The 25115-nt window shown below is 49.8% G+C and overlaps 1 protein-coding gene across 1 annotated transcript in view; it reads right to left on the bottom strand.

Moving 5' to 3' along the window:
- Positions 1 to 25115, bottom strand: part of PAPPA2 (pappalysin 2) — an 88662-nt gene that overhangs the window by 33308 nt on the left and 30239 nt on the right. The window contains exons 6-15 of the mRNA XM_017815651.1: positions 20541 to 20834; positions 19603 to 19795; positions 17950 to 18071; positions 16042 to 16534; positions 15352 to 15480; positions 14282 to 14373; positions 13812 to 14005; positions 12564 to 12701; positions 8950 to 9085; positions 8510 to 8729 (exon numbers count right to left, since the gene is read on the bottom strand). Of these exons, the coding sequence (XP_017671140.1) occupies positions 8510 to 8729; positions 8950 to 9085; positions 12564 to 12701; positions 13812 to 14005; positions 14282 to 14373; positions 15352 to 15480; positions 16042 to 16534; positions 17950 to 18071; positions 19603 to 19795; positions 20541 to 20834 (2011 nt within the window). The remainder of the gene's footprint in view (positions 1 to 8509; positions 8730 to 8949; positions 9086 to 12563; positions 12702 to 13811; positions 14006 to 14281; positions 14374 to 15351; positions 15481 to 16041; positions 16535 to 17949; positions 18072 to 19602; positions 19796 to 20540; positions 20835 to 25115) is intronic.

Raw genomic sequence — 25115 nt, forward strand, 5'->3', positions numbered from 1 at the left:
GGAAAGTTTGCAATGCATCACCAGCTCCTTGGAAATAAACATCCTCCTCCTCCTCCTTGCTGCGGCAGCTTCCCACTGAGGACCAGTCATTAGGTACTGATTATTTAAGCATCACAAACAATCCCACAGGGAAGAATAGTGTTGGCCAAAGGGTTATGATCTCCAACAGTGAAATGCAGCCAGTAGGTTAATTACTTGGGATGGAATGGGCACAAGACACGGGGTTGACACAACATGCTCTGGTTATCCATCAGCCTGGCTTTATCTGTTACCAAGTGGTATAGGTGCAAAAACTGACTTCAGCCCTCCTCAATCAGGGGCAGAGCTGCTGCAGCTTCATGCATTAAGTGGGGAGAGAAGGGAAGGAGTTGTACCCGAACACCTCGCTTCCCTCTGCTCTCTGCTTTGCACAGGGCTCCTGGCCATTTCCATGGGCTGCCTTTCTCCCAGCGAGGCAGAGGCAAGCCTCTGCCTCTTGCCTTCGCTCACCCTCTCCAGCCAAGGATGCACAGCTAGAAATACCACAAATGACACCAAAAAAAAAAAAAAAAAAAAAAAAAAAAAAAGAAGAAATCGGTGCCGACACAGACGTTGAGGGAACACAATGTGCTGTTGACTCTGGACCAGTCCACTGAGCCAAAGACACGGTGGAAACCTGCAGGCCACAACCCTGAAAGAGCCGGTGGGCACAGGAGGGGACCACAAAGGAGAACAAGAAGAAAGGGGCTGTTTTTTCAATGCAGACCTGTTTATGAAGTGAGAAATGGTTTCAGGGCAGCTGCTGCAAATTCTTTCACTAGCTTATATTTCCATTTGCTTCCTTTTTAAAGAATTTGTTTTATGAGCAACAGCGTTTGTCAGGTCATTAGCTTCTGAGGGCATCTGGTACCAATTGTAGCCCTCTCCCCTCCCTCCCCTCCTGCAGTCACCTTCTCCGAGCAGTTGCTTTGCTCCCTGCCTGTGCCCCCAGCACACACATCCTCCCATCCCTAAACTCCACCTCCCTGTGATGGAGCTGCTCTCCTAAACTTCCTGCAGTTCCTCTGCAGGAGCAGAGGAACTTCTCTTTCCAGCCTTGCTTCTGCATCCCATCCCCTTCCACGCCAGTCACAGGTACTCATGAAGATGCACCTTTCTGCTAGACCAGGTTGCCCCATCTCCAAGCCCCATCCAACCTGGCCTTGGACACTTCCAGGGAGGGGGCATCCACAGCTTCTCTGAGCAACCTGTGCCTCCCCACCCTCACAGTAAAGGTTGATGGTCATGATGTTGAGTTATGGAGCATTTGCTCATCACAGCACTGGATCAAGGGTGGGTGGTGGCATCCTCCAGACACATCCAAAGCCAAGAGCTCGGCTGGAGCAGCTCTGCTGGTGCTGATAGAGGGACAGCACATCATCTGGGGCAGCCTCAGCAGCTGGGACAATGCTATTATTAAATAACAATAAAGCAAGAACTGATCTTTTTCAGCAATGCTGGGCACATCATGGTTTTCCACTAGCTCAGAAGCATAACTGGCAATGGGGCATAAAAGTAGATTGAGAGATCAGCAACTTTTTTACTGTATTATAAATACAAAGTGTTATATAGGGTAGTTATACATAATTACAGGTCATAAATCAAAATATCAAAATATTTCTTTTTATATTTATCACAGGTTCTGTATGTGCAAGTAGATATATTTTAGAAATCAGAGTAAGGTTTGGGTTGAAATAATTACCTTTTTCTTTGTCCCAGAAAATGACTATCACTGTTTTCTCTCTGATTAACTACACCCCTAATCCCACAAATACCCACTAGATTTTATTTTGGAAATGATCTGAGAGCAATCAGCTCAAGTTCCGAGAAGCTGTTCTCATCCTACACGTAGCTTTGAAGTCTGGTGTTGCTATTCCAGACCTAAAGAGGGGCTCACGTCACTGAAAGCTGTCTGATTTTCTCAAATATATCCCTAAGCTTAAAAAAAATATACATCAATTCTACCTAAAAACTTTGACTTGATTACTTGCAGGTCCCTTCCAACTCAGAATACTCCATGATTCTGTGACTTCCTTTGTCATTATCAGCATCATCGTTGCTGTCACTGCTTTACTCCAGGCCAGGACACTCTTGAGCCTGGTGGTGTACAAGTGCAGGTCAAAAAAAGAAAAAAGCCCTGTGGCCTGGCCCCATCATGATCCACACACTTTACCAGGACTCGGGTAAAGTGATGGAATAACTCGCGGCTCCCAGTCCCTGGAACACCCTAGCGAAGGCTGGACAAGGAAATGGTGCAGTTAGCCCAGTTCTGATCTCAGCATGAAGGAGCTCTTTCTGCTTTTGATGATAAATGAAATTCCTGTATCGCAGCTGCAAACTCCTGACTCCTGCCCATTTCTGATTCAGGCCATATAAGATGTGGGATGAGCCAATATTTTTTTTATTTTTTTTTTCTGCCTGAAACATCCAAAAAAATTTCCACTTCTACCCCAGCATCTTTTGAAGCTCAAACTAATGATTTGTCAACAACATTTTTACAAAATACCAAGATTTTTCTTCTAACTTATTCCATGTCAGCACAAGCCTGCACGATTTTCTGGGCTCACCAAGTCCCATAACTTATACATCAAAGGAAGTTTCAGATCTGGAAGGCTGTGAAATTCTGCCTAGCAATGGCCCTAACTGCTCCAAAATGGTAAGAGCCTTGTCCTGAAATGAGAACAATTCTAAAAACTAGAGCAAAACTTTTCCTTCGGAATCCTCCATCCTTCTAGGACAAAAGCCACTGCCAGCAATGGAGCATGTTGAGCCAGTGGTGGCAAGGCTGATAGGGAGACATTGCTTTTGTTGTGACAGATCCCAAATTCTGAAAAGCTGAAATTTCATGTTTTACAGCACTTATTTCACAAAACACAGAGAATACTGATAGTTTTACCCACGTCAAACTAAGCCAAGTCAAATGCAGTGCAGCTGCCTGAAGTATAATAAATCATCTGTGCATTGCTGTAGCATCTACCCAAGCTTTCGACCCAGAGATTGCTGCTAAAACATCCCTTATCATCAAGCTCCAACTCCTAGCAGGGGAAACTTTTAAGTTCTTCTCATGGTGCGAATTTTTGGGTAGAGGGGGTTATAGGAGATGTTGACAGAAAGGTAAAGGCTTCAGCCAAATCTCCTGAAGTTAAAAGTCGTCACTGCACGTACGCTGGTGGAGCCTGGATTGTAGCACTCAACATCAGTGAGATAAAAGATGTTTACCCCAATGTGGTCTAGCAAAAGAGAATAGCTAGGAAATGAGGAAAGGTGTTTTGGAAATACTTGGGAATGTCTCCCTTCAGGCGTGTTTCCCGTGGAGGTGAAAGGTCTCACTTTTCCCGTAAATCTGATGGCAACAACCCTTGTGGGAGCAGGCTACGTGTACAGACCCAACGGTGCTGATGCCTCTTGATTACGATCTTCACTGAGGTTGCCATCCCAAGAAAAGGTGTTTGCTTCTGTACGTGACTCCCAAAGAAACTTGGCAAAAAAAATAACATCCCTGTGAGTCATCCACTGTCATCTGCCTCAGAGACAGGGAAAAGGCATCAGGAACACATCGAATGACCTGTTGGCCCCTCTGCAGCCACAAGGGGAAAAAAGAAGCAAGAGTAAACCAACTCGATATATTTCCAGAGAGTTCGTTTCCATCTTTTTTTGTTGTTGTTGTTGTTGTTTGCTACACCAAAATAGATGTACAGAAGAACAGAAAGGGAGGTTGAATGAGATGGCAGGTTTGGTCTAGTCAGCTTCCCAACATGATCCAGGACAGACTATACCTAAAGAACACCTTTATCCATATCCAATCCCCACAGGAACACACTGCACCTCATTTTCTCAGCTTGCCCATAGGAATTCATTTCTAATCCACATCCACCACCATGAAAGACATAGAAATAGCAGAAAGATTTCAAAAGGGGAGCTGCAAGCAGAAGCCATAGCTAAGCTACAAGACTTATGCTGTAAGATTTAAGGAGGAAAAAATATTTATCACGACAGAGAGGAGACAGTGAGAGGATCTGACGGCTCTGTACAGACACATACACACAGAAAAGTCATCTGTGGCAGGAGGCACTGAGACCTTTCTGACAAGGATGGAGCAAAAGCAACACCTTTCATCTTGAAATCAGAGGCACCTTCTCAGCAGAGAGGGTTACTGGGTATGAGAACAGCTCAGCAGGGGAAATGGTGGACTCATGACCTCCTGCAGCTTGTGACAGGAGATAAGAGAACTTTCTGAAGGATGAGTTTAATCCAGTTCCTGTGAAAAATCCCTGTGCCTGTATGACATTAGGAAAGGCAGGGCAGAACAGGGGAGGCTGCCTGTAGTGGTACACCAAGGGTTCTGCAGGCAAACCTCAGGGGTTCCCAGTTCTTGTTGCTTCTTCATGGGACACGGGAAGGACAGAGGGCTTTGCATGATTCGCATAAGATCCATACTGGTAAGAGAATAAGGAATCAAGATCAAGCTCCAGGGTATCACCAGGAGCCAAGGTCAGAAAGGAAAGCTGCCTTGCACCTCACACAAATGCTCTGTGTTGTAATCCACCTTCCCTCGATGTATCAGGGGTTGGCCCTGCTTGGAACAAGTTTATAGGACTGGGTGACCCTTTCCATGAGGTGACACCAAGCACGCTGTTTCACAGCTCCTGTATTTGACTCGAGATCAAACTGGTGAAAAACTTGTGTTGGGAGATATTTTTTCCTAGGTGAGACTGGCTAGTCTCAGGGAAAGGCAGAAGATATCTTGAGCATCATAAAAAACCCCCATATACAAAGCATTAAACTCAATAAGCTGAATAGGCTGCAGAGAGTGAATGGAGTGGGTTGCTCCATGAAAATGGTCCCTGTCCCTCCAAGGGTTATCCCTGATACCTTCCATCTGGACACTGAAGCCACCAATTGAAGTGAATGATCAAGTCCTACAGCAGAGCCTTGGGCACTGCTGCCCATCAGCCAGTCAGGGACCCACAAGAAAAGTGCCAGAGATCAACAGGCTTTGATGCTGAAGGAGAAGCACCTTTAGAGGTCCCCGTGGCAGAGGCAAAGGCTGAGGTGATCCCATGCTCCAGGAAAGGAGATCAGCAGGACCCCAGAATCATACAATCATTTAGGTTGGAGAAGCCCTCGAAGGTCAAGTCTAACCATTAACCCAGCACTGCCAAGGTCACCACAAAGCTATGTCCCCAAGTGCCACATTTACATGTCTTTTAAATCCCTCCAGGGATGGTTACTCCATCCACGGGGCACTCTAGGCCAGAGGGAAAGAATCGTGATCTTTAAGGTCCCTTCCAACCCAAACCATTTTACAGTTCTATGAAATAAGACCCCAGCATCCCTACCCAGGGTCCCCATAAATCTTCACAACAGCACAGATGCAGTTTGTAAACTGACCCTGCATAATTTGGTGCCTGGAAGAAAGAAAACAAAACAAATAAAACCTGTTTGGGAAACAGCCCTCTTTGCTGAATGAAGTTTACAAATTGACAGTAAGTAAACAACCTCCTCCTCCTCCATCTGATTTTCTCTCCCTGACATCCACTTTCCATACAAAAGGAATCCAAACCAGACTACCCTTGACACCTTACAGCCACTTTTGGGGGGTGGCACTACACAGGAAACACAAACACAGATTTGCTGCCTGTAGCACCTTTCCTGTGAACTCACCCAGGCCCTTCCCAGCATATGCTAACAAAAAATAAAACACATTAAAAATAAAACCAAGTTAAAAATAAACATAACAGAGGAAATGAAATATGTTCCCCTGGTTCAGGGTATAGCCTGTACCAAGGAAAACAGGAGGCCCTGTGGCTCAGTTTGAAAACGCAAAGAAAAAGATGAAAGCTGAGAGAGTTTGAGTCTTCTGGGTGGAAACTTGTTAAAAGTCTGATTTCTGCCTGACTTGTTAAGGTTGGGAACAGAAAGCAAAGATGACCCCTGATCTGCTGACAGAGACAGCAGAGAGGGGTTCCTGGTGACAACAGCGAGGTGGGATGGGTGGATACCACTGCTCTGGTCTGCAAGTTTTCTGCCAACCTTCAGCACCTCGAGTGGCTGCAAAACCAGAAGACAACTCTTGCTTCAAAACAAGGATGCACTTTTCCAGCACCAAATGCCTGCTGCACCCTGACCTGGAGAGGGCTGCGTTTCATCAGCACAAACACGACCTCGATGTTTTCCCCAGCCTGCGAAGCACTGCGAGATCCTTCAAGATGAGAGATGCTACAGAAACACTAAGCTGTCATGTATTTATTATTTTGGCAATGGAGCATTTCTAGGCTGAAGTCAGGAAACCTCGTTTCTTTGTTGCTTTTGTTACTGTCCCTTTCCCGGGTTATTTTAGGAAAGCACTCACATGCACGTACTGTGTATGTGAGGCTGGGCGCGTGCAAACGGCCAGTTCGAGTCTGTGCAGGAGGAACATGGACCTTCCGTGATCTTTTGCAGTTGAATGTCTCTCAACCTCTGAAGATTTTCTATTCCTGGACTTTTACAGAGGATTTTCTTCTCTCCCAGAGTCCTCCTGCTTTATATGAAATGAATTGTTAGCCCTTAAAAGTAAAAATACTGCTGTGCTATTTTGGAGATGTAACAGATTTTAAAAAATATAGTAAGGGGGGGATACTTGGATGTTTCCTGACTTAACAGAGGAAGATCCCTTATTATTAGTGTGGCTACTGGAAGCTGTAAGCCTAAAATCTCTAAATATTCAAGCCTTTAAGTCCAGAAAATCAATACCACGAATAGCATTTCCTACTCTGAAAACTCTACAAATCTGATTTACTCTGAGTATTTGCTAAGGGCACGTGTGTATCCTGCAATTCAGCATATTGCTGCTAAGCCAAGGCCATGGGGAGCCCGTGGGATTGCAGGGAAGGAAAGAGGAGACATGAGGATCCTGCTGTGCCCATGCAAAGGGGACAGCACACTGCTCGGTGTGTCTTGGTGATATGGGGACTGGCTTGTGCTTCAGATATAATGAGACTTTTAAGAGAAAAACATCTATTTTCCACTCTATTTGCCCCTATATGGGCATCTCCCCATCCCTAGTCAAGGCTCAGCTGGGTCCAGTCAGTCTGTTCCTCCTTGCAGTCACTTCTGAGGGGGAGGGGGAGGCTCTCAAGCAACGAGAATGCAGAATTATTTTAAGGGATGAGAAAATGTAATTGAAAAACCACATCAGTTGGCTGGGGTCTTAGAAGCATGTGGGTACATAACTGTAACAGCTACCAGGAGGAAACGTACTGCATTTCAGGTGGACGCTGATCCTTTAATGTAAGGCTGAGAATAATATTTACATGCTGACTCACTAAGATTTATGTTTCTGTATAAATCACACATGCACTTAAAAAAGAAAAAATAGTAAAAAAAAAAAAAAAAAGAAAGAGAGACAGAGAAAGTAAAAAGGAACTTCATGGCTTCCAGAACTCTACATAAATCAATTGTACCACAATCTCACAGGCTTTTAGACAAACACACGCACACTGGTTTGTTATCAGGGACGTTCATCCATCCAGGGCCATCAGCAGGAGAAATACAACAGTGGCAGTGATGTGATGACCCTGGTCAAACCCCTTCCATGCTTAACACCCCCACAATTCCAGCAGAGCTCGACTCAAAGACCGGTATTCCCAGCGTTGCGGGTTGAGTAACTGGCTGAGCTGGAGCCCTGGATCAGCACACGCGTGTAACTTCAGGGAGCCTGGGATCCAAAAGCAAAGCCAGACTTGGCAGGTCTTGCTGTCGTCAGCCCTGCCACCCCTCTAGGACACAGGCTGAGCACCAGCCCTTTGCTCCTCCTTGGGTCTGTGCCTCCGCTCGGCACGATCCTACTGCCTTGTTTATTTAGTCTATTTTGGACATCAGTCCTTCCCCATCCTTTCACCAGCACGACCCGCTAGGAGAGCGGTGCCCCTTCTGCAAACACTGACTCTTGCTTGCTGCCTTATGAAGGCAGACATAATAATAAATCAATAAATTCAAGTGCTGATTGCCACTATTAGTGTTATCGTCGAGTTATGACGGGGACAGCGTGAGACTTGGCGAGGAGCCTGGGATAGGCCGGGAGTGAGCACAGAGAGGAGGGGGAGAGCTTCATCTCCACCTTCCACAGCGTGGAGGAGCTTGGGATGGATGGAGATGGAGCTTGTAAAACACATGGTGAAGAAGTCAACACTTCAGCTTTAGCAACAAGCCTCAGTGATAACTTCTTAGCTGAGGGAGCTTGCTGTTCCCACCAGGAAACAGTCCTTTAATACAGTTTTGTGCAGATGCACCAACCATGCACAAAATCTGTTTTTGTGCCTTTCCCCCCAGAGAGATAAGCAAATCAAGACTCGTTGCCTCAGAACTTCCAAAAAACCCTCAAAAGCCACCTGGGAACAGTCACAAAATAGTCAACGAGAAGATAAAACCCCCAGAACTCAAGCACGAATCCCCAGAGGAGAGAGGTAACTCGGGGTGCCCACTGGGATGTGCCCTGATGAGACCATACCTGTAGCACTGCTGGCCACAGCCCTCCTCGTGCTGCAGGAGGCAGGTGGTGGGGCCAGAGGAGCCAGGCTGAGCTGGGGTCCGCAAGGCCACAGCTGCAATGCCCACGAGAGGGGAGGAGAAGTTGAGAAGCACCGAAGCAACCGGGCGGGATGGGTCCTCCTGGCCACGGGACACGTTGACGACGAGTGGGTTGTGCTGGCACGACAGCTCGTACGTCCCTGCGAGACGGGCAAAGAAAGAAACTACTGGCTCAGCCCCAGGGCTTCGCTTTTGATTTACCTCATGTGCTCCTGCCCCGCATCCCCACAGACCGGCGCGGGAGGCAGAAAATGCCACAGGTGGGGACAAGGGATGACAGCACCGAACTCAGTGAGAGATCACAGCTGTAGTGGGGGCTCCAGGTGTCCCTCTCGGTGTCACAACCCACAGGTTGCTCACCCAGAGAGCGGTTCCATCCGTCTGTGTCAGTCAGCTGGACAGTGACCGTCGGCTTGCGCTGCCGGCTTGGGACAGTGCCGGAGGAGGCCAGGAAGAGCAGGAGGGAGGTGGGCACTGCAGGTCTCTCAAAGCAAACCTAGGAAGGAGGGCAGGAGAGACCCTGAGAGGAGGCACAAACACAGTTTTTCTGATCCCTTATGTGTAAGGGAGAGAGAAAGAGGGAACATGGTGAGAGAGCAGGAGTAAGGGGTCAGAGACTGCAGAGGTGCAGGGCTGCAAGTGGGTGGAAAGAGAGAAAGGAAGGAAGGGAGCAGAAAGTGGCCCTTTCCCTCCTAATTCCCCTTCTCCCTTTTACTAGTCTTCTCCATATCTATCAGTCCCACCTTGCCATAAATTAATAGCATCTTCACAACACCCACATTTGCTGCTCTTAAAACTGAGCAACACCTGGGTGACCCTTTTTCTGCCCTTTCTTCACCAGGCTTCAACTCCCACCCCACACAGTGCAGGCCAGGCCAGCGAGGCACCCAGAGCACACAGCTACCAGCCCTGCCTCCAAAACGTTTCCAGTAAAAAAACCCCAAAAAACCCCAAAACAAGCCCGAAGAATGTCCCCAGTACCCACAGCAACTGCAAACTGTCCGCCAGCCAACACGCAGAAAGATTTGTGGGAAGAAGCCCTGCCTGCGAGGAGAGCCGACAACTCGCCACTTGCCTGCAGCCCTGAAGGCTACAGGAGGCAGCTGGGAGACTCGTGGCATCAATCATGGCAGGGCAGGCGTTCTTGGGGAGTAAGAAGACAGAAATGTTTTCCTCCCCCACCCTGGTACCCCCCCACCCAGTGCAGAGATGCATTTTGATCGAGATCAGCCCGATAGAGTGTTTGTGTTGAGCACTGGCATAGAGGAAGCTCACAAATCCAAGGCAAAGGTGTATTTGGGAAGAGGACAAGTACCGGCTGGCCCGGCACAGCCCAAGGAGCCAGCTGTGGGAGTGGAGGGGACAACCACGCCATTTGTGGTGGCAGCCCAGCCTTGGGGGCTTTGTGCCACGTCAGGCATTGCTCACTCACGGGAACAGGAGAAAACCTTGGGCTTCAGCCCAGGGGTCTCACCCTGCAGGGAGGTGCTCGGCAGCAAACGCCCCGTGAGCGAGTCCCCACTGCTGTCTACTTGCTCCCTGAGCCAGGGCTTGCTCTCCTGCAGACCTGGCCTGGCTGCATGGAGTCACCCGAGGGCTCAAACATTTTTATTTGGTATATCCCCACTGCCTACCTCAGTGAGACAAGCAGAGGAAGGAAGGAAAAGAAACAGGAAAGGAAGAAGAGAGGAAAAGAAAGCAGGAAGAGCCAGTACTGCTCACAGCCAGCTCCAAGGAGCACCCAAGGACAGAGCTACAGCTGGAAAGTCCCAGGGAGCCAGCCTGTTTTATCCCAACCACCTCCTCCTCCAAGTGTGGTTCCTCAGGGGAGGAGAGATGGTTGGAGAGGTCAGGTGAGGCTTTCCCTGGACTACACAGCTTAAGGTGGAGAGTTTAGTCTTTCTCTTCCTACAGTGCATCTACATGAGTGTGAAGGACGCTGGCCCCAAGTTAGACCAACAGTAGCTGACTTGATTATCATCCCAATCCTTTTCAATACCTATTATGTGCTTGGCCACAGCAGGCTATCTTCTTAATTTTCCTCCCTCCCTCTCCCCCTTTCTGTTTCATTTCCTGCATGTTACACATCCTGACTTGCTTACAAGTGATTTTGATGTCTCTCCTCATCAGACGTATTAAAAACTGAGAACAAAGCATGGCTGGATATCTGTGAATCATAACAATTCCCACCTGCAGACAAACCCACAGGGCCTGGCAGATGCTTTGTTAGGCGGCACAGACAAACACCCCACTTGTTCCCAGCACGGCAGTAGGCATGGTAAAACACTGGTACAGGTTGCCCAGAGCAGCTGTGGATCCCTGGAAACATTCAAGGTCAGGCTGGATGGGGCTCTGAGCAACCCAGTCTAGCGGAAGGTGGGGTTTGGACTAGAGGGCTTTAAGTTCCCTTCCAACCCGAACCATTCTATGATTCTTGGGCCCAGCCTTTCCCTTGCTCATTGGTGCCACCTCTTGAGAAACACTGCAGGAAGCAATTCCTACTGTCCAGTGAGTTTTGTGGTGCAGCTCTGACCTGGGTGACACAGGTGCAACAGCTTTAAAATGACCATGGGAGTCGGTGGCCACAAAACACCACGTGCACGTGGGTACACATGTGCAACAACAGCACCATTCCTGCCCGGGCAGGCAGCTGTGCTAGGCAAATTGTCAACAAAAAGCTGTCTTTCCTAACCCAATATGTTACCAATCAGGCCAACTCCATTAAAATGAAAAAAAAAAAAAAAGAAAAAAAGAAAAAGGGCATATTTATTACTAGTCCATAAATAATTTTATGGGCGGAAAATAACAGCACTCCTAGAGAGAGCACGGAGAACCAGTAATGAAAGTCTTTAATATAAACATCCATAGAGGAAGAGAACTGACCACAAGCTCCAATAAAACTGGAACATGCTTTAACCCCTGGTGAGAAGTGGAAAGCAAGCTTTCATCGAGGTAGGGCAGAGGGGGAGGACTGCTGCTTTCTCACTAGCAAAGGAAGAAAGGAAGCACATCTGTCATGGCCAGACATTGAAGCCAGAAAGTGGGTTGTGAACACACAGACAAGGAAGAGAGGGAAAAGTAAAAGAAAGGTTAAAGGAAGTTTTTTTGGAGAGACAGAGGACCTCAGAGCGATACCCATGTTTACTGACTCAGGTCTGATGATTCGCCAAGTCATCTGAGAGTTTTGGGAAGAGTCCTCTCTAGAGGACCTTGAACAAAGCAGGGCAAGATGTGTCTCAGACTGCAGAGGGAGCACCATGCCAGAGCCTGGCTTTTCAGAAACACCAGGCAGCAACCACAAAACCTCTAAGCTGTGCCTGTGGTCAGAAACCCAACGCTGTAAAAGTGCTCTTGGCCTAACCCTCAGTTCTCCTCTGTCCTGCTCCTTTGCTTGTTGGGACAGAGAGGTTTGATCCTCCCAGAGGCAGCGCCCCAGCTCCCCAGGTAGCCCCTGAGCCCCTGTTGGGCTGCAGGACCAGCACCTTGGGGCACAGAAGTGTCACCTTTGCTCTGGAGTTATCAGAAGGACCTGTGTGCCACAGCTGGACCCCTCAGGATGACAGAGCATATCCACATACCCTCTGCTGCTCTTCACGGCCATGGGGGACAAAGGCAACAAGGACTTGAAACACAGCCTGTGCCCTCCTTTTGCAGGTGTTAAAGCACTGCTTGAATGCAGGGGAGAGAGACAGGAGCAAGTTGTTTCTCAGCCTCGAAGCATTTCTGTGGGATTTTGGTTTCATGCACTGTCCTTCTCCTGGCAATCTGCCCCAGGATGGGTCTGCCATTCACAGTGAGAAGGAGGCAACTACAAAAAACCCATGCACAGGCATTTGGTTTTTGCAAAGAGGCCTATCTGAGTATTTTTTAAGGTTGCTGTAGCTCCTACAGGACAGAAAAGGATGGGGTTTATCACCAAAGTTCTGGATAAAGACAAAAAAATCCTCTGTGCCTGATCACACATCCTCACTTACCTTGAGCCAAACTCCCTCATCACCCAAGGGCATCTTTTCCTCATCTGGATCCTGAGCATTCTCTTGGCTGGGAGCACATGGGAACCAAGCAGCCTGCAAAAGGTCCTTTGGCACATCGTGAAGGTGGGATTTACACACCTGAAATGAGAGATTTATTTCAACTCAGAAAGTTGCAAGGAAAGAGAGAGAAAAACAGCACTTACAGAACCCCAGGGAAGACTCAACAACCATTGAGAAGGATCCCAAGGTGGTTTCCAGCATGAAGAGAGTTAGGATGTGATTTCCTAAGGGACACCTCACTGCCCACACATGTGCACAGGAGGCCCTTGACACTTTGGAGTGCTGTAAACATGCTGTTTAAGCACCTCACGGTGTTTGTGGGACCGAGTAAGAAATAATGAGCCAAGCTGTGAACTGGTAGGTAGGACCAGAGCATCCTGATTTTGGCTGTGCTCGAGATACAATGGTGTGATTCATTTGCCTGAATACCAGGGTATTCCAGACATTCCCATAGGCCTGGCAGACAAAACCTTGGAGACACGTGTCATTATAGAGAAGCAGACACTGGAGCCCAAAGCATCTCATTAGACATGTACATCTGGAAAACTTAATCACACTGCAGGTTCTCATCACTGTTCCTTACATTGCGTCAGTAGAAACACACGTATAAAGGACTAAATACAATCTCTTTACATATTTCTTGCCCTTCTTCAGCCTGCTAGGAAAGAACATTACACACCACGTTAATGCCAATCAGGCGAAATCCCCTCCAGGCTCTGCTCCAAAGCCCATATGAAAGATGGGAACTCTCCCATTGATTTTTCCTTGGCTTCAGATCAGAGGGCTTGAGAGCAGTACAGATGCTGATGTGTGTGTGATTTCATCCTTTCAGGCCCTGACCTTATAAGGTATCAGACTTACAGGATATTTTTTTTTTAAAGCCACCAGTGGGACAAGTTACATGCTCCAAGTTGTGCACTTGGCTGGTGGGATGGGGGTGGTTACAGGGGAGGTGCTCCCTGTCTTGATGAAACACCCCTCCATGAACTGCAGTTCCTGGGCTTAGGGACTGATGAAGGAGGGGTGTGAGAAATGCCCAGGTCATCCACTGGGTCCCTGTGTGGGAATATTGTAATCAATTAAAGCTTCCAGAGCCGCTTTGAAGGTTTTGTTTGTGCTCTTGCAGCAGTGACCTCCCCAGGATGGGCTTTGCTAGAAAACACTTTTTTTGACCATGCCTTCACTCACCTTCACAACAGGCTCTCCAGTGACCAAGGAAGCAGGGCAGGACTTCACATCCTGATGGGAGGCATAGGCTCTCACTGCCCACAGATCCAGGTATCCATCAGGAGTGTAGGGACCACAGTCCAGGATGCTGCTTGTCCTCTCGAAAGGCTCACACACACCGTCCCCGTCATGCACATAGCACAGGCTTGGTTCCCCTATAGGAAGAATGGGAGGAGCTGTTCACAAACCAGGCTCCAGGCACACACACCTCCTCCTGTTACAGGAGTTTTGCTGGCTGTTTAGCCTGGGGTTTTCCCACCACAAGGGCCTGACAAGATCCGTGGATCAGTCCAACCACAAACCCAGGCTTTGTGGAGATAAGGTGCATCACCCTCTGCTCTAAGAAGCAGGGTGAATAAGGTACAGGTTTGACTCCTGCCTCAAAAGGAGTCAATCCATTTGGAACTCTGTCTCAATCCACTTGGACTCACCAACACAGTTGAAGCCTTTTTCCTTTTTACACTTCCTGGAACAGCCATCTCCATCCAGCAAGTCCCCATCATCACATTCCTCCCCCAGGCTCCTAAGGGGACAACAGACATATTAACACCCTCTTTCACTCAACACTCCTGTGCTTCTGCCCAGTCATGAGTGAGGATCCCATATATTGGTTCCAAGTCTGCAGAAGCAGGGAAAAGAGGAATGTGGAATAAGGTATATATGTGGAATAAGGTAGAAAAAAGAAAACATCTTGCCAGGTGATAAAGAGAGGTTGAATCACAGCATATGGGAGAAGGCATGACCATACTGTGACTTTCCTATAACACTTGAGGCAAGAACTATTGGGAGAACAGAAGAATTAGAGAACCAAGCATCAGGAAGGCTTGTTGCTGGAGTAAGCAAGTGTTGGAGAGGTTGGGAGGTTCTGAGACAGAACTGGTGTTTCAGTGGGAGCTGGAGAAGGAGAGGCAGGAGAAAGGAGAGAAGGATCCTCTCCCTTTTCTCACACTGCTAAGAAAACTGTTTTCAAAGGAAAGTGATTCTGAATAACCTGGAAGTTAAAGTCTGAAAAAGCTATGTATGGAAATTTGGCATAATTAACCCCCAGGCAGAGGACTGGAGTCTCTCAGTGTAGAAATGGTGCATCCCTCATCATTTGGGGTCTCTGAGCAGTGAGCAGACAGCTCTCTAAAGATCCCACACTGCGTGGGACTGTGCTTGTTGCAGAACTTACTTCTGCAGGGCCATCACCCTGTGCCCTGTGTAAGAAGTTATACTGCCCAGTTCCAAAGGCAGATCCTCTGTGACAGTTCACTCAGACGGGCCAAAATTCAAGCACTGCAGTCAAGCTCAGAGGATATTCAGGTTGGACCCCTCAAAAACACCATCCCCTGTGCACACAGCCTTTTATGAAACACAAGCTCTACAGCCCAGTCTGCTGCAGGGATTCAGTGCAGCACCTTCAGCCAAGGACCCATGGGTGGAGGACCAACCCACTGCTTCCCTCTGGGGCAGGACAACCTGGCAGCTTTAAAGAACCTCCACTGAGAGCTTGACTTACGTGGTCACCTTCCCATCCCCACAGTAGGGTGCTCCGTGGACATGGACAAGCGGTGGGGAGGCTTCTCCTAAGGTTGTCCCAGAGACTACCTGCACCTGGTAGTGGTACACGTGCCCAGGTGTGACTTCCCTGCAGGGACAGAGACAACTTGAGGGAACAGCAACATCTGCAACAGATTTGCTCACCACAACTCCAGATACCATGTGCGTGTCCATGCAGCATCACAGTAGGACATGTGTCTTCATACTCTGCCAGAGGCAGAGACTGTGGGAAGAGGGTCTCTTCCAGGTCATGCAGAGGGGTCTGCTGCCTGTTTCTCAGGGGTCTGAGCTGAGGAGAAGTGACATTATCTCAAGCAATCATTTTATTGGTTGTATTGTTGTGGAAAAGGTCATTTTACTGGTAGTATTGATGGGGAAAATGTAATTTTAGTGATTGTATTGTTGGGGAAAATGTTTCTGGGTTGAACAAGCTGCTTCTAGTTAGCCTGGGCTCATGGGCAAGGGCCATGGTGGGTCTGCGACACGCTTCCTTAATAGCACTGGATATGGTAATTCCCAGAGAAGGGAGAAAAAAAAACCCCTGAAACACAAGCAAAACCCTCCAGGGATTTAAAGAGGTGGGACCTGAGGCCATCAGACCTGTCCCAGCCACGCCCTGAGCCCAGGATGGAGCAGGCTCATCACTCACGTGTCGATGAACTGGCGATGCAGCTGCACGGGGGCAGCGGGGGACCCGCCTGCAAACGGGGGATCCCTCAGGAGCCGGTACTGCACCAGCCTGCAGGAGGAGCAGAGGGAGCTGTGGGGCATGGAGGTCAGCAGGGCCGTGTCGATCTCCATCCTCTCGTCAAAGGTGTAGATTTTGACTCCGGACATCTTTTTGGGGATGTTGAGCTTCACGGTAAAGGGGACATCGCAGAAGGTGTCCAGGGGGCCCAGGTGGATGGACTCCCCCTGCTCTGTCAGGATTTCAATGTCAGACAGTGCCTTGGGAGAGCCTGTGGAGAGGTACGTGGTCCAGAGGGTGAGGGAGTCGGGGTAGACGGGGTGCAGGAAGCGCAGCTCCAGGATGCAGCCGTCGGGCTGGGGACACGGCACTGTCATGTTCATGTCAGACAGGTGGAGCTCCGGACTCCAGGCCTGCAGGCTGGGCCCACAGGGCTGATCCACATCTGGGGGGCCTGGGCAGAAGCAACAAGGAGGAGGCTGGTGAGAAGCAGGGGACAGCTGACCTCACAGAGGACCCAAAGGCACAATCCTCTCTGTAGGTGCTTACACATCTCTTCACACCTACTATGGTCACGTCCCAGAGCTGGTGGCATCTGCCTTAACATCCTGGAAAGCAATAAGCACCACTGGTCTCCCAGCTCCTGGGTATATGCTTACAAGCACAGGGCTTGGTGCATCTGGTGTCTCACAGCCCTCTCAAACAGGGACAGCGGTATCCACGCTGCAGTTGGATGCAGTGTCAGGCTCATGGGTGTAGAAAGCTTGCCAAGGGCACCTGAATGCTCCAGGCAGAGCAGAGACTGAAGCTTTCCACAGGCACATGCTGGAAACAAGTCACAGACAGGGACAGACCAGGTCCAAAGCAGGGAAGCAGGTCTGGAAGGCTGTTCTCCCACCAACACCTCCAGAACAGTGCCCAGGTTGACCTCAGACCCCCCAGCCTGCCTCCTCTGATGGTGGATTAGCACTCAGCAAAAGATATGTAGTGTTGGGCTTTCAGACTCAGAAAGCATCATATTCTCCTGTAGTAAAAATACCCTGGTCTTCATTAACCATTGGAAGCATTTCTTAGGGACCAGCACCAATTCAAAGCCTGCATCCACTTAATACAAGTCTAAAAGTTTCTAAGAAACCATAAAACCTCTCTTTTTCACCAGAACAAACACAGGCTTACTGCAGATGCACAGAACAACCAGAAGCACGGGGAGCCAGAGGATCAACAGCAGCACATGCACCACACACAGCCCACAGGATCATTTCACCTGGTCTCCTGCCTCCTCTGCCTTGCTCTTGGAGGAGTTCAGGCAGCATGAAAAGCCCAACAGCTCCTGTGACAGCTGTGTGACCTTGACAGTCACCACCATGCCCACAAGATGGGTCTCTAAACCAATATCTGGATCTCAGCACAAGTTGTAACACCCTGCTGCTATTCACCTTGCCAGGGAGGAATGGCATCCAACTCAGACTGCCCAGGGCTCAGCAGAGACTCAGTGGGATCAGCACAGAGCTTCTCTTACTCTCCTTAGACAAAGCTGCACCAAAGCCTCTGAGGTTTTGAATGAGGTCCCCAGATCTATGTTTTAAGACTTATTTCAGTGAAATGCCCCTCCTTTTGGCCAGTATCTCTCAAGAACACCTGTCTGAACAATTATTTGGGTTGATATTGGGGTGTCAGTTGGTTTGTCCAAAGCCAGTTGGCCATTTCCAGGTATCTCCTGGGCACCAAGATGTCCTTCCTGCACTACAGAGCCCCCACAGAGGGAAGACAACTGATTCTCTAAAACAAAAAGAGACTCTTTTTCTTGTCCCAACAAGATCTCACCTCTGTCTGGGGATTCACAGAGAGGAAAAGAGGGGAGAAAATTACCTTCTGCTTCTTCTGGGGTCCAGTAGCCGGAGGAGTCGCAGACCCGAGGGGAAGAGGCCTCGTGCACATACTGACGGAAGGTGCCATCCTCTGCACAGCTGTCACAGAGCGTGTCCTGCTCCCTGCTGACAGGAGACACACACTGGCATGTCTAATCGTGACCAGTCAATTTTCCATCCACCTTTGTCCAGGTGGGATCAGATGGGAACTTGGAAAAGCAAAGCTAAGCTCTCAGAGAACCCCTGGGCATGTCATCCCGGCTTGGAATAAACTCCTTCAAAGACAGGGAAATAAGAGTGGCCATAGGAGGCTGGATTTAATCCCTCCTCTTCTCCATGCTCACTGTGTAGTCTGGGATGAATAACCTGTCCCCCACTCACCAGTCAGAACTAAGAGATCCCACGCTTTCCAGGGCAGTGCCTCTGGAGTTGGGTGGGTGCTCTTGGGGCTGTCTCTGCTAAACCCGGAGTCAGGTTTTCAGCACTACTGTAATACAAATCAGTCACAAATATGTCAATTAAAGGTTGTCCCACTGTGCTCTCCAGGAAAGAAAAAGGCATTTTTCTGTGATGAGGGCCAGCCTCAGCCTCTTTCCTTGACCAGTTCATCTCAGGGGATGCAGACCCCTCACCATAGATCAGCTGCTGAACCAGTTATAAACGAGAACTCGGGGACGGTCGAAGGACCCAGTGCCTCCCTTCTAGAGTCACGTTTTCCTGCTTCCAAACCACTTAATTCCCCACCAAAGCAATTTGTTTGGATCACTAGAGGCCACCCAGTACTCAGAGCCCCTCATGCCTGGGGTGATATGCATGTGCCCTTGTTATCCCTGAGCAAAAGGCCCATCGTGGAGAGCATCAGCTCTTTGAAAAGGCAGCAAACACTGACCCAGGAGTGTCCCAGCTGCCATCAAACAGCACTTGCCTTTTAATTACAAGAGACAGCCTTGTGAAACAGCTTCAAAACAAATTCAAGAGCTCTTTAGTATGTGCTAATGGCCCTATAAGAAAAAAAAAAATGTGGTCCCACCACCTAAAGCCTGGTGAAAACCAAAATGTTTTAGTAAGAGGGGCTGCTGAACAGAGGCACTGGGGGTGTATCCAAGTTTTGGTGGCTCCCAGGTATTGGGGAGAAGACAGACAACCACCCAACAGTCGTGGCCACGCACTGCTCAGCGGCCAAACAACTCTAGTTCCTTGGCACCGTTTCTCCGGTTTGAAAAGTTTCCTGCCTTACCCCCAGTTTGCTGCACTGCGAGTCCGTGACAGCGCTGGAAACGAAACCCAGCTCTTGCGGTTCGAGCTCCCTGCCTTAACCACAGGGCTGCATTTCCTCCTGGTAAATAGCTACTTTATACAATAAGTGCTAAATGAAGCTCATTTTTCATTCCCCGATTGCACTCTGGGGTTTAAGAGCTGGCTTTGCCTCCTGATGCTCTTTGGCTTCCCCTCCCGGCACCCCGACAGCGGAAAGCTTGCGGGAGAGCCCATCTGCCAGCGGGGCCACGGCAGCAGCCTGGTTCCTGTGTCTGAGGGCTCTGCTGGAGACGACCGAGGGGGAGAGGGGTGGGGGGTCCACACCAGAGAGGGTCCCTTGTCCCTTCCAGCAGGCTCCTGTGCGATCCCAAGACCATTGCGACAGCAGATCCCTCACCTCTCGTGGATGACACCACTGATGGGAGGCAGCCAGTAGATGCTGAGGGAGTCCTGTGTCTGCCCCGTGACCATGGGAGGGATCGGGATGGGTGCCGGTTTCTTGCCGTGCCCCCAGCGCTGGTACACCAGGTCCAAGTAGCAATGCATCCGGGCCACTTGGTTGGGGGTGAAGGAGTTGGTGCAGTCATCATCTGGGGGGAAAGACAGCCCAGGCTGAGGGTGGTGGGGATCAGCCAGTCGGACGCGGCAAGATGCACACCTTCTTCACGGTCAAACCGTTCGGGGGACTCCTAGGGAGAGCTGGGAGGCACCAGCACGTGGTGTCTCTCCCGCCGGGGCTCTCTGGTGTCGTGTGTCCCCAAAGCCACAAGATGGCACTGCCTCAGCAGCTCCACAACCCTGCACCTGCCCAGCACCAGCTCGGCTGGCTCCGACACCTGGGAAGGGCCACCGCCCGCCTGGGGCTGGCCGTGGGTCGAGCAAGGGGACATGGAATTGCTCCTCAGGCTGTGGTCCTCCTGGGATGCCGGGAGGAACAGCAGCGCTCTCTGCAGCATGCCCTTGGGAACCAAGCCAAAAGGGTTCAGAAAGATAATAATAATAATAATGATAATAATAATAATAATAATGATACTAATAATAGTAGCAGCAGCTTCAGGACTGGAGAATAAAGGCACAACACCACGCAGACAAGAACAGCCTTGCTGCACTGCCAATGACCCACGGGGAGGGAGGGAGGGACGGATGGAAATAGCCTGAAGCAAGAAAGGGGTTAAGAAGCCACTGCAAGCACTGCCTGCCACATCCCAGTGCACCAGGAGGGGCTACATAGGTTAGGGAATAGGGAAAGGGACTCCTGATGGAGGTGGAAGGGAGGAAAACCCAAGTTTGAAGGAAGGTGAGCCCTCACAACCCCTCACGATGATTACTCGTTACCTGTGTAACTCATGTAGTTGTTGAAGGGTGTCCCTGTGAAGTGTGTCTGGCCGCAGGTGTCGTTGGCAGGGTCTGGATCCCGGCAGAGTTTGCTCTTTGGGGTGGGGGCAGTGTCAGCACAGAGGTCTCCTGTCTCCATAGATGGAGTTGTCTCCCTGCAGGGATCATCGCAGGATTCCCGCTCGCTCACTCCCTTAAAGACGTGGTACAGCCCCAGGACGTGTCCCACCTCATGGATCATGGTGTTGGTGTGGCCGTGCATGCCGTAGTAGGCAGGGTTGAGGACAACTCCACCTGGAATTACAAGTACAGAGACTATCAGCTGCCATTACTCACCTGTGAGAGGCAAAACTCCTCTCGTTATGCGTCCAGGTCACAGACAAGGTGCCAGATGTAGACCTGAAGATGGATGTATTCAGCCTCTTGTAGGATGGGATGAGGCTCATCTGCCCTCTTGGAGTGGGGAAGGTGGTTTTTCTTCCCCTTCTGACCATATTATTCCCCCCTCCACACCTTCAATCATTTCAGCTACCATTTCCCTCTGTGTCTTTTTGCATATTTAGAATTCAGCGTCTGCTTTGGATGACACTTACAACTCCAAACGAGGTTTGGAGCCAGGGCACCAAACCGAGCCACGATGCAACTTTAAAGGGATCATCTTTTGAACCAGAGGCCAGAAGTTCTTCCCTGGCCTAGACAGGTGGCTTTGGCATGCCAGCCCCCTTGGCAAGTGAGAACAACGAGGTGCTGAAGTCCTGACACACTTGGCTGCGCCAACTGGAAGCCACCTTCAGCACAAGTCCATATGGAGATTCCAATGAACTGCCTCTGGCCCAGGCTGAGAAATCATCCGTGATCTATTGCTTCAACCTCCAAACCAGACCCTGAGGAGTAAACTAAATCTCTCATGAGGTTCTGTTGCAATCCACTAAACTTCTACCACAAACCTGACACAAATGTAGTGTATTTCAGAGTGGGATTTCCCAAAACACAGATTGTGAAGATCCTATCATCCCCTTCAGAGGGATCTGTGTGTGGCAAGGTAGACCAAGTGAACCAGGCAGGATCCCTCCACCCCTCACAAACCCACTCCTCTTCACTGGGCCACCCCAGCCCCTGACTCCAGGGGGCACAAAGGGGGCAGTTCTTCTCCAAGCCAGCATGACACAGGTTCAGCTGTCAAAGATAGCGGGGCATGGGCACAGAAGAAGTACCCCAGAAACTGCCAAGCACTTCCACCCCATACTGACAGCAACAGCACAGAGCCGGGCAGGACCCATGACGATACTGCCCTAAATCTCCCCGTGGCTGCAGGACAAGTCGCTTTTCCTCTCCTGCAGGCCTGTCTGAGGGGAAGAGCAAGGATGAAGGATGCTGATGAAAGCCATTAGGAGCAGAGCTTTCCCTTTGCTCACTGCCAGCCTCTCCAGCTCCTGATCTGGCATGCACACTCTGCACTGACAGCTCTGTGCCACATCTGCCGGGAAACTGTCCACAGAAGATGCTCAAGAACAAAAAAAATTTACTTCTCTGGCCTCCTTTTATTTGCCTCCTTTCTTTCATCCAGATTAAAATATCTTTGAAATCTCTGCATTTTTCTCCCTGCTTTGAGGCTTTTCGCTCTCCCTTTCCTCCCTTTTTCTCCTCTCATTTTCATGCTCCATCCACTTTTCCATGCTGCTTTACAGCAGAGGAACAAGGGCTGGGGAGTATCAGCAAGACAAGTGGGCTAAAAGCAGACCCCAGCATGTGCCAGGCTGACTCCAGGCAACACCTCCATGGCTTGGGAGGCTGTTTTTACATGACCACTTTTAACCCAGACAGCTTGGATGGCAGCGTAGCGAATAGTTGGCTCTGGCACAGCTTGCTCCCTCCATTGCAGGGCCCTGGGGGATTTACTGTGCCAGCTACCTCACGGCAGAGCCCTCTGCCACTGCATCTCTGCTGATGATCACTGCCCCTGCCAGCAAAGCTAGAGCTGGCAGGGGGCCACGGCGTGATCCTGTCTCCAGCCACAGAGGCTGCCTGAAATCAGCTCCGTGCGCTACCGGAATACCTCATGTCCTCGAGTACAGGGCATTCCTTCCCAGAGAGGGTTTTCTTCGGAGCACTGTGTCCCTGGCAGGGCACCAGCAGGTCTGTGACTGCTCTAGGGGAGCCATGCTGGGTGAACACTGCATTTGGGGCTGGAAAGGGACCTTCAGAGACGCCCATCAGCAATTCTCTCGAGCCCTCGCAGCAGGGTCGTGAGAGGGTGAAGAAATAAGGGTGGCATCTTCAATGGAGCATCCTGCGTGTGTGGCCCATGGCAGGGCTGAGAGACACCACTGACCTGTCAAGAGGCACCACTTCTTAGCTCAAAATTCATGTTTATTGCTCTTCCTTCCCACAGTGAGGATCTTCTGCCCAGGGCTTGAGGCAAAGGATGGGTCACAGAGTAGCTGCATTCCCTTTCTCTCTAGTTGTAAGACAACAGAGCAAAGCACTTTGCATCCCATCAGTCAGCTCTTGACCCTTTAGCTGCCTGGAGATGGGCTACAAGAAGGTAGAGAGGTTGAAAAATCCTTTTGGGACCCTCATGTTTTGGCCTGTCAACCATCAGGTTTTGGAAGCCATCCCCCTCTCAATCACCACCCTGGTAAAGGCTATAGATAGCAAAGGGCATCCCACTGATGGAAAGCCCAGTGGGCACATAAAAAAAAAAAAAAAAAAAAAAAAACATACCAAAAACCAAACCAGGGCATGAGAGAAGAGAGAATAGAAAGAAAAGGCATCTCTGCAGCCAAACCCAAGCCTGAGCAAGGCAGGGGGCTGCCTGCCCAAAGGTCTGAAAGGAGGAATGTGCACACAGAAAGAAAACAGTGTTCATAAACAAGTAAATGGGATGTGAAAGCCCTGCACACATCCTGCAGCCCTAACCACAGGGAAAGGGGCTGAGCACCAGGGCACGGGGGGCCTTGTGACCAAGCAGCCTCCTCCCAGCAGAAACCCAACACTCTTCCCAGGCGTGGAATAAATGGGATTCCGGTACAGGGAGGGAGAAAACTCTCACAGGGAAGGGATGCCAAGGCTGGGATACCCTGTCCCTCCCCTCCTCTCTGCTGGCTTCCCCTATTTCATTCCTTCCCCACACTCCACAAAGATGATCATATTTTGAGTACTTTTTTTAACAGCTAATTAAATGGCAGGATTAGAAACAGCATGAGAACCCTGCCTGCCTTCCAGAACATCCCTATCCCTTCATTCCCTGTCCCCACAGCTTCCTGATGAGTTGGGAGAGCTCCCAGCTTTGGACCAGGAAGTTCTATTTCCCCTCTGCAGGATCCTGGCTGTGAGGGCAAGATGTGGAAGAGTTCATAACATCCTGACGGGATGAGTCTCCCCTCTCTCTCCTCTGTGGATCAAGCATTCCTTCTCACCTCTGCCTCCTCCTGCCCTGAGAGATGGGCTAAACTGGGCTTTAAGTGCCTGAGAACCAGCTCAAGGAGGTTCCCAAGGTCAGCATTTACACAACAAAGCTAAAATCTTCAATATCCCTGTGATATAAAGGGGGTCCAACACTCCAAGGCAAGTGAACCAGAGACTTCTTTGGACTTGCTCACCCAAACAAGTCCAGACAGCTGGAAAACCTCAGTTCTGACCTCACAACACCTCGTCCCTCCAGACCTGACCTACCAGCTGCAGAGCTCGTAACATCCCCAAGGCCAAGCCCCCACTCTGATCAAGGAACAAAAGATGCCCAGTCCACAAGTTCAATGCATGATTAGCACTGGTGTGGACCCCACTTCTCCTCACACACCCCTGGAGGCTCACACTCCCAGGGCAGACTCTGCCTCTAGCCATGATCAGCAGCAATGCTGAAGGACTCTGGTCCACGCCAGCTCCCAAGAAGCCAACCTGTTCCTGTGTCAGGGCTGTCCCAGAGGACATTCTCAAGCAACCACGGGACCTTTAAACAGCAAACCACAAAGCTGAACCTGCGTGGCAGGGCCAGTGTTCCCCAAACACTGAGTCACAGCCACGGATGGAAGGAGCGCATGACAGTTAGTCAGACAGGAAGATGGCCATTGCCTGAGGTACCTTTGATGGAAGGGCTGGCCCTCCTTCAGGATCCACCGACCTCTGCCAGATATATGAGCTGGCCCCAGCTTATATAACTGCAGAAAGTATTTATAACATCAACTGTTCACAATTCCCCTGCCCTTCGACCATGTTTATGCAGTTCACATGCAGCTACACATGAAGTTTAAAGCATCTGCATTATTATGTTGCTGGGGCTTCTGAACAAGGCTTTCCACCACGGAAAGCTCAGGGTGTTTTAAAGGAAGTTCTTTGATTTCTTCTGTCTTGTAGTTAAAAAAGATTTACTTCTAAGTTCTCAGAAAACTCACTCCAGACTCCAAGAACTCTGAATTTGAGAGGAACTCATTGTGATTATGGTGGAAAGACTGAGACAGACAGTATGGTCACAGGGAGTGGTGCAAATAGACCTGAGACTTTCTACCTCTGCTGCTGGCTGGCTGCAAGCTGTCTCTGTCTAGGAGCTCCACAGCAGCTGAAACGCTGTCTATAGAA

This window comes from Lepidothrix coronata, unplaced genomic scaffold, assembly GCF_001604755.1.
Source record: "Lepidothrix coronata isolate B3197 unplaced genomic scaffold, Lepidothrix_coronata-1.0 Scaffold52, whole genome shotgun sequence".
NCBI classification, from domain to species: Eukaryota; Metazoa; Chordata; class Aves; order Passeriformes; family Pipridae; genus Lepidothrix; species Lepidothrix coronata.